Raw genomic sequence first — 10,023 nt, forward strand, 5'->3', positions numbered from 1 at the left:
CATGGCACTGTGAGGTGGTACGGTGGTCCAGCAGGTAGTGTTGCTACCTCACATATCCACTGGTGTATATACATTCAGCGTGTATTACTGTCTTATGCATAGTGTTTCAGTCAAATGCTTTAGATCCATCATAACCCTGACCAGATAAAGTAGTTATTTATGATGAATGAACTATAAGTGCTATAAAGGATTTGTTATTAGTATTAAAAGGATTCACCACACTGCATTTCATTGTTTGTAACAGAGCCTTTTTCTGATTTAATCAGATGCTAAGGAAAAAGCTACTTTGTTCTTCTCACTCAGCATAGAAATTTCAGGCAATGCAGTTTTTTCCTGCTGTTGTGGACCACTGTTTAAGTGTAGAGTGCTTGGGGAAATGCACTCATACGCACACACACATGCACACAAATGCACACACTGGGGGGCTCAATGTGACAGACTGACGTTGTGGCACAGTCGTTTTCTGCAGGCTTTGCATAAAAACGGCCCGCGCGATGTTCCACTACAGAATTCAATTTCACAGTCCAGTTGGGCTGTTGATTATACTGCCAAATTCAGATTAATGTGCGTTTAACGAACATGGGTGAGGAGAGCCCCGGCTGACAGCCAGTCAGGGAATGATTGCAGCATGAGGGGGTCTCGGGGCTCCTCCATCCCATGAGTGCGATTCCTCCATCAGCAGAATGTGATTGGCTAAATGGCCATAATTACACATCGTAACAGGATTCTCGTCAGGCATCTTAAAGGAGTCTCCCCGTCATGTCGACTGAATATCTTTTGAGGAACAGGCTTAACACATTTAATGTAATTTAATTTCTCGCCCATCCTGACCCTGCTGAGACTCGTGCGTGTGTGATAAATGATATAATCACTGTGCTCCTGCATAAAATCTGAAGTAGTTTCACACAAGGTTCTGGGAACAATTTATGATTCTGATTATATTGATATATATTATATTAAAATTTCATCAGAAAGTCTCAGGACATTTTTTTATTCAAGATTTTTATTAACACGCCGATTATTTAAAATCTAACTGCATATACTGTAGGTAGAGGACAGAACAGTAACACTGTATTAAAGTTGTTTTTGCTTTCTCTGGTCTTCAAACCAACTTACTGTTTCGTGATGTATTGCATTGCATTATTGTTGCATTTGTCTTTGCAATATTAAAATTATAACTTTTAATGATTATGTAAGTACTTAATTTTCAGTTATGTGCTAAATATCAACAAAGCATTAGGTCTGTCATATTGCCTAAATATGGTTGTTTTCTTTGTTGTAGTATTAAAAATTTTGTCTGTGCTCTCATGAACAGGGTGAATATGACAGAATGTCACGGGACGGGAGCCCGCAGGTGCCAGGAGCTGAGACGTATCCACGTGGCCCCTTCAAACTACCTCAGAGCCATGCCAAGATGGGCTATCCACCGAGCTTTCAGTACCCACCTCCTTTCCACTACAAGCCATCACCATACCACCACCCTCCATCTCAGCCTAGTCCTCCATACACCCCTCAGGGTGCCCACTCCCAGCCCTCCTCACCCTACATCCCCCCTGGATACTGGGGCTCCTCCTGTGAGCCTCCACCACCCTCACGTGTCTCTCATGAGCAGTTCCGTGCTGCACTGCAGCTTGTAGTGAACCCAGGCGACCCACGTGAATATCTGGACAACTTCCTGAAGATTGGCGAGGGCTCCACAGGCATTGTGTGCATAGCTACAGAGAAGCACAGCGGTAAGCAGGTGGCTGTCAAAAAGATGGACCTGAGAAAACAACAGCGGCGTGAGCTGCTCTTTAATGAGGTGAGGGAGAGTGAACAAAAATGGCTGTTATTATTGATTCATTGATTATTGGTTCATCTGGGAATCTGGACCTGTTTGGCATTAAGCTGATGGCTATGCTAGTAAACAAAACAGTTAATATTTTATACAAGGCAGACTTTAGCTAACTAATAATGAAAGTTAGAAAACAAGAGCAAGCCCAAACAACTGCAAAAACATTCATCTGGGGCTAAAATTTCTGCCTCTCTATACACCAAGAATTAGATAAAAAGATTCCGCATTAAGGGAATATAAGTGAAAATATTTATTAAATGCATAAACTGTATATCTTTGTAATCTTAGTGAATGGTCTCTCAAGTTTTCCTCTTCTACTACAGTATATACTCCTTCTTAATCAGAATGAAAATGATTAAACCATTATAAAAACGCTTTACAAAGTATATGTGCTTGTGTTCCTTTTCTATTTTATGAGCCTCTAGTGAAAATTCAGAAATGCTTCATTTGTCCCCACTTACACGCTTCCTAGGAAGTGGCACTAAGATCTGGTGGTTTCATTTGAGAACATGTTTCCGATGTTCTTAAAGTTTTTTGCTAATCTTAATTACTCCACTGTTATTATTGAATAAATATGATTGTAGTGAAAACCCTGTGTTTCAGAGAGCACAACAGAGAGAGATCTTTACTTTCATCGCTATAGTTATATCAGATAGAAGCAATAATCAGTCCTACAGCAATATATTTTGAAACCGTCCTGTTAATACCAATACTTCAATCACTTCTTTGTAGAATGTGTATTATTGAACTGTGTAGACAAAGCCACGTCTTGTTTTGAACAGTACTTTCTGGTTGAGCTTCTTTTTCTTGAATTTTCTAACTTGTCTGTTTGCTTTAGGTGGTGATTATGAGGGACTACCATCATGAAAACGTGGTGGACATGTATAACAGCTATCTGGTTGGAGATGAGCTCTGGGTGGTGATGGAGTTCCTGGAAGGAGGGGCTTTAACAGATATTGTCACACACACAAGGTAAAGGTGCATGATGGTTAAGCCGTGGTCTAACAAAAGTGGACAAGCACGTGTTCACACTTGCTAGGAAAGTACCATCATTAAAATCAATGTATTTCAATTCAAGTACTTCGAGTTGTTTACACAAGTTATTTCTTCTGTACACACTGTATTCTAAGAGCCTGCTGCTGATTGACTCAAATTATTTATGCCAGGCTGCGTAATTTATCTGTCAAATAATTTCATGTTCAGCACGTTTGACCAACGTTTGACCAAACCAAACGTTTGTTTCTCAGTTGCTTCAATTTCCTGACATTTCATGTACTTACACTTTATCATCAACCATCTCACAAGGAAATGTATTGGCTTTTGTTTACACGTGAGGAATCATACAAGATCTTGTCCCACTTGATTGCGTTCACATGCTTAATTGACAGCAGATTGTTATTTAAATGATAAAGGTATAACAATAGTTTCATTGTATTTTTGCTTAAATGAAGCTGGGTGACAGAGTGGAGTATCAGGAAGTGTTAATGTCTCACAGCTCCAAGGATCAATCCTAACCTCTGGTTCCTGCCTGTGTGCAGGTTCTCCCCATGTCCATGTTGGGTTCCTCCACACATGTTCTCCACTTTCTTCCTACCTTCCCAAAACATGCCAGAAGGTGGCTTGGCTTTGTTAAATTACCCCAAGTCATGGAGACACACAAGTATAGCACTTAGTTTGTGAATGTAATGTGTTCATTTTCACATGTAAGCTGAATATCTCCAAAATCTGCTTTTGCTGAGTTTGGGTTTTAAACAGCTTGTGTGTTTACGCCCACTTAGAGTGTATTTATAATTACAGTCATTGGCAGTGTACATCAGCCTCATGTGGCACGGTGTTGGATCTAATTGCATGCTTTCAGAAGGGTGGGCAGCCTCGTCTGTGTGAAGTCCTGAGATCACTAGCAGACTCTTCATTAGTCATAGAGGAGGTGTGAGCTCAGCTGCTTTCACTTTAAATTCTCTTTGTTTTCGATGTATCATGTTCTGTTTGACTTGGTAATGGAAAGCTGTGTAGAAAAAAGCCTGTTGTTGCTGCGAGTGTAATGTTAATATGTACTCCTACACACTCTGAGTGATAGAGGCTGTGTTAACAAAGCGACTACAGAGAAAGAGATACGAGCATTCAGAGTAGGTGAACAATAGACAGGGATTAAATCATTATTACAATGAGCAGCGTGGAACACATCAAGCTCTTTACATTGGCAGTTCCATGGCATACAGGCTTAGTTCTGTGCTTTTTAAGAAAAGAAGTGAGCTTTTTACACTTATGCTGGTTGCATTCAGGGTTCACAGTGCTATTACATTACATTATGGGTTTATAGGAAAAAGTGGCATTTAAATGGAAATGGAAGCACATTTTACATGTGATGGCTATGACAACAGGGAAGCGTGCTGAGTTTTTCCTCATGTCTGGAGGTGTGTTGCTCTTTCCAGCTGTTTTCTACTCAATTTACTGGAGCTGCCAAGACAGAGTGCACATTGCCAAACGGCGTGACTGTGTAGGATGTTCAAACAGCACCCAGATACCAATTAAACCCAGGCTGAAATGAAACTCGTGACAGCAGTAGATTTTACACAGGTGGGCGATAGATTGTAATGCATTTGTATGTGTGTCTGAGCCAGAGAACGGAGAATTGGAGTTTTTTTTTTTAATCTTTTGTTTCTTTTGCACATTTACAAAGTAATGATTATGGTTTGTTCTTGACAAGAGGTTTGCCTACAGATACATCTGCATGACCATCGTCCGTGCAAGAAATGTAATTATGGGCATATACACTGCGTGTGTAGATCATTAAACCTCTTGTCTGTAAGGGGGAGCAGGTTTTTTCAAAGTGTGGGGGCGTCAATAAACAAATGGTACAACAAAGGGTTCCCCTTGAGTGCATTGTGAAGGCTGCAGGCAGGGAGAAGAAGGGAACAAGGGAGCCGCCCCGACAGCTGGCCCTCATGTTCGTGCTCTTACAGCCGATGTGCTGCTCAATCAGACGTGCTGCCTCTGAACAACTGCTGCCTCAACAGCACTGCTATTGTCTTTGCATTACTGTACATGTGCTGTTAATGATAAGGTTTGAAATCACACTGCTTTCTGCAGGGGTGTGTGTGTGTGTGTGTGTGTGTATGTGCGTGTTTGTGTGTTCAGGACTGGGCAGTATTTCTGATACGTGTATTAAAATTACAAAGTAGGTTTTTTTCATTGTTGTAGGTTTAATAAGCAGGTATTTTGTATAAAAGGCTTTTGTGCACAATATTTTTTCAGACATTGTGTTTTATGTTGAATGACAGATTTCAAAGTGGCTCTAAGATTTAAATTCTCTGTAGCATTCAAATTCTTAGCAAAAGCTTCTGTTTGTGAACCGTTCATGAAGCTTTCTAATGCCTGGGTTTTAAATGGAAATAATATCAAGATTATTAACTCGTTTTTATTTCTGATGCTGGATATTTGATGTTTAAAAAATGGTAATGGCCTTTATTATTCATCAGACATTTCACCAGTGAGTAAGCTGGATGCTAGGTATGCTTAGCGGAATGCTATTCTAGTGAGCTTGATGCTAGTTAGCAAGCCAATCTGCAGTGATTTGTGGTTATGATTTAACTATGTTTTAACTGCATTTTCAACAACACACAACAACAATAAACTTTTAGGATTTAATACAGAACACCAAAGGAGTTTAGCAGTACAGTTTTAGCAGTAGCTATCAGCCACCTGAACATTTACATCATATCATTACCACCCATATCAAATGTATTTCTGTAAAAAAATTCTATATTATATTTTCCGTACTTGTCAGTTGTCATAATGTGTAGTTATTGACACTATAATATTCATGAGCATTTTTATTATGTATTTGCATATATATATATATATATATATATATATATATATATATATATATATATATATATATATATAATATATATATATATATATATATACTGAATTTCATACACTGTCATTCCGACTCTTATCGGCTTGGTTTTTTTTTTTGGCTGCTGTAAAAATGTGTATTAAATGGAATCTCATGGTGTTTACTGTATTTTCCTGACAGGATGAATGAGGAGCAGATTGCCACAGTGTGTCTGTCAGTGTTGAAAGCCCTCTCATATCTCCACACGCAAGGTGTCATCCACAGAGACATAAAGAGTGACTCCATCCTCCTCACTAGTGATGGCAGGGTGAGTTCATGTTTTCAGCAGCACCTCTCATAGTGAGCACTGTGATCTTCAGTTTCATACTGCTGATAATAATACAAATACTACTACTGCTACTAATAAAACTGTTGTTTATTATTATTATTACTATTATTATTATTAGTTTTATAATGAAACAAAAAATGTATAGAAATAATCAATCAGTTAATTGAAGGCTTAAATAATCAATTCAAGAATCTATCTATCCATCTATCCATCTATCTATCTATCTATCTATCTATCTATCTATCTATCTATCTATCTATCTATCTAACTAACTAACCATCCCTACACTAACTGTGGGTTATGTGGGAAGATGATGGCATTAGGGCAACGGCACCCTTTGGAACAGCATGCTTTTGTTGTAGGGACCTACACAGAACCTTAAGGTTTCCCCAAGAGGGCTTATAGATCATGGACATATAGAACCCTATAAGACCTCTTATACAACCCCTACAAGAGTGTAGTATTACATATTTTAAGGGAGACTCATTGTCAAACAAGTAAATATACACTCTAAACTTACACCCTGCTTTTTGAGACAGGGAAAGTAATCAAGACTAATTACCAACTTATGTAACTGAGTAATTAAATCTTGTCACCTACTGTAGCTCCTAATTAGGTGAAAGGATGCAAATTAATGAGTGTTAATGTGCAGAATTCTTCCACTCTTGTGAATTTTTGGTGCTGCTTTTTTGTCCCATGATGCCCTATGAGCCTTTGTAGCTTTCTGGGGAAAAAAACAACAAAAAAACAAACAAACAAAAAAAACAAATGCTATTTGTATGTGTTTGCATTCAGTTATATTCCTAACACAAATTTTATTATTTAAAATTCAGTTATCAGTTATTAGCGTCAGTTAAAGCCGGTTTCTCTCCTTACCACTTTATAGATAAAGCTCTCTGACTTTGGCTTTTGTGCTCAAGTCTCAAAAGATGTGCCAAAGCGAAAGTCCTTGGTTGGAACACCGTACTGGATGGCACCCGAGGTCATCTCCAGGCTGCCATATGGCACTGAGGTAATTAATAATGAAAAATTTTACAGTCTGTTTCTTAAAATTCTGTGCTACATTTCTACTTCCCATTAATGTACAAAGCTACAATAGCTGTGTATAATAGACTGGTTCATAATGAGAGTACATGTCCAGAACAAACGGGAAAAAAAAGGTTCACAAACTAATATTTGCTTTGGTGTTCTAGGTTGATATTTGGTCTCTAGGGATCATGGTGATTGAGATGGTGGACGGGGAACCACCATATTTCAATGAACCTCCGCTGCAGGCCATGAGGAGAATCCGAGACAACCTTCCCCCTCGGCTAAAGGAAACACACAAGGTGAGCACATGGCACCCTTAATACCGGATATCATAATAAGGAAAACACTAAAGGTGCTTTCCCAGTATATACAGTCTAAAAGTTGGAGAGAATTATGTGGTTTTTATTTTTTTGAAAATGAATATAAGGGGGCACGGTGGCTTAGTGGTTAGCACGTTCGCCTCACACCTCCAGGGTTGGGGGTTCGATTCCTGCCTCCGCCTTGTGTGTGGAGTTTGCATGTTCTCCCTGTGCCTCGGGGGTTTCCTCCGGGTACTCCGGTTTCCTCCCCCGGTCCAAAGACATGCATGTTTGAATATATTCCTATATAATATATCCTGCTATTTTGAATGAGCGTCAAGGATTTAGATATATTTTCTTGGACATTTAGAAAAACATTAGTAAATTATTTTTTATACCACTAGATTATTTTAGTGGTATAAAATGGCATGTTGTGGTGTATTTTAAAAAACAGTGTGTCATTTCTATGTTTGGGGATTTTTTTTAATATGCACCCGTGTGTAAGTAAATGATTTTGGAAAATGTGACAGGAAATAGTGTTGGTGTTTCTCATTTCATAACACCTTTATTTTACAATGTCAATCTTAGACATAGCCAGAACATAATCATATTTTTATGCATATTTGATTTAAATGTATTGTATGTGCAGCTTTTTAATAAAGACCTTAAGGCAACAGGTATGAAATTTACAAATATAACACATATAAGAAGATTATGATGTCTGTCCCTGTTCCTCAGGTGTCATCGGTGCTTAGAGCATTTTTGGACCTGATGCTGGTGAGGGAACCTTCACAGCGGGCCACAGCACAGGAGCTCTTACAGCACCCCTTCCTCAAGCTCTCAGGCCCTCCCTCGTGCATCGTTCCTCTTATGAGGCACTATCGCCATCGCTGACCAATACATGCAGTACACTACTACTTACCCAGTCATATGTAACCTGTGGAAAAAACCCACACTGACACTTGTAACCATACGTAGTTTAGATAACACAAATGATAAAGCTATCTATTAATACAAAATAAATAAACGAAACACCACACTGCAGTGAATTCCATGGCCATTAGTAGTGCCGCTGGTTTCACCGCTGGTGTCTGGATCTTTATTAGACAGCTAGTGACCAGGCTGTGGGAGTTATGTGTGTGCCGTGTGTTCTGACTCCCTGGTGAGAATTGTACTGTAGTAGCTGCAGTCTTGAGTTCAGGCAGTGGGAAGCCTCAGTAATCCTGATAAAGCTCAGTAAAGCTGCGCAACTGATGAGCGACAGCCGATCCACGGGCTCTGGCCCTGAATGCAAAATTAACTAATGATGGTTTTTCAGGAGATAAGAGGGGCTATACGGCAGATTAGTAGAAAACAAATAGGACTGTTACACTACTGAGGGAAGAGCATCTCCTTTTTCACATCTCTTCACACTAACAATGAAAATGTATTTTAGAGGACTTGTAAGATTTCTCTGTACAGTTTTGATAATCTTCAGTATTTTGTGGTGATGTAACCATTGTGATATGGGCAGTATTGAATAGAATTAAAGAGTTTCTGCAAAAGATCTTTCCTACTGTTTATAATCCATTTTTGACTAAGATATCCTCACTAAACACATCCTTAGCTGTCAAAGAAACCTGAATATATTTATTTATCCTACATTTATAGACAGAAATTGCAGTGAGTGTGGAGAGAGGTGTTGCCAGAATTTTGTATGCTGTTTTAAAGTATTATTTATTTTTGAACTGAAGCTTTATTTTTCAGTAGTGTGGCCTTTTTTGCGTTTTTTTGTTCTCATTTTGAATACATATAAAGAGCGATGTTGGTTATATCATGCAAGCAGGCTGAATCAGACAAGCAATAAGAACCACAGTTACATTCGCATCTGTTTCTTAGTTCAAAAACAACACATTAAGATCATTCTTATTCTTTTTTTTTTTTTAAAGCACTGACAAAATTCTACTACCTTTAAGAATTTATGCTCATCCAGGAAGCAGTCACATAAAATCCTAGCAATACTTACATGCTTGACTTATTTACATTTCAGTGCTGATCTTTCCTGTAAGTGGCACACGGTGTCTGTGACTCAGCCTGCGATCCTGTTTCTATTCCCATTACTCACTGTGATCTGTAAATATGAACAGTGTGTCTGCTTCTGGCAAAACCTGATGAATGGTCAGATATGAATGAGTATATCTAACTGTCGTGTCGCTTTGTACAGTGATCTTGCATGTGTGTCAAAAGTAAAGCTGGTTTCAATAAAAAAAGAAAAACAGAAATATCTGCAGCGTTCTTTAGTGCACAATTTAAGCGACATGTTTATTTAAAATTGGGTCTAGCATGTCAACCTATTATACACAGTGAGCCAATTAAAAATGTAAGAGACGTAATTAAAATGAGCTTTAAATAGCCATAAAATAATATAAACGTGGAGATTAGAGAGTGTGAATTCTATACAATTTTATTTGTGCTGATTGTAAATGATTGTAAATGATGACAGTATTCGAGTAGAAGAGAATACAGTACCCATCCTCTTCTAGTGGGATTATAAATCATCACTGTATACAGTAGAAGAGTAAAATCCTGCGCTACACATGTTGTAAGGATATTTTGTATGAGCATATTGTGATTAGGAGTTCTAGGATGAACACAGGAAACTCTTCATGATAAATGAAAGGATACATCT

At 38.5% G+C, this 10,023-nt stretch overlaps 1 protein-coding gene across 3 annotated transcripts in view; it reads left to right on the top strand.

Moving 5' to 3' along the window:
* The window catches only part of pak5 (p21 protein (Cdc42/Rac)-activated kinase 5), a 51,634-nt gene extending 42,095 nt beyond the window's left edge, over positions 1 to 9,539 (top strand). For all 3 annotated transcript variants that reach the window (XM_060866477.1, XM_060866479.1, XM_060866478.1), the window contains 6 exons: positions 1,316 to 1,801; positions 2,673 to 2,806; positions 5,880 to 6,006; positions 6,914 to 7,039; positions 7,221 to 7,355; positions 8,094 to 9,539. In XM_060866477.1, coding sequence (XP_060722460.1) covers positions 1,316 to 1,801; positions 2,673 to 2,806; positions 5,880 to 6,006; positions 6,914 to 7,039; positions 7,221 to 7,355; positions 8,094 to 8,249 — 1,164 coding nt within the window. In that variant the 3' untranslated portion in view covers positions 8,250 to 9,539. The remainder of the gene's footprint in view (positions 1 to 1,315; positions 1,802 to 2,672; positions 2,807 to 5,879; positions 6,007 to 6,913; positions 7,040 to 7,220; positions 7,356 to 8,093) is intronic.
* Positions 9,540 to 10,023: the final 484 nt, after the last annotated feature.

This window comes from Tachysurus vachellii, chromosome 3, assembly GCF_030014155.1.
Source record: "Tachysurus vachellii isolate PV-2020 chromosome 3, HZAU_Pvac_v1, whole genome shotgun sequence".
Lineage (NCBI taxonomy): Eukaryota > Metazoa > Chordata > Actinopteri > Siluriformes > Bagridae > Tachysurus > Tachysurus vachellii.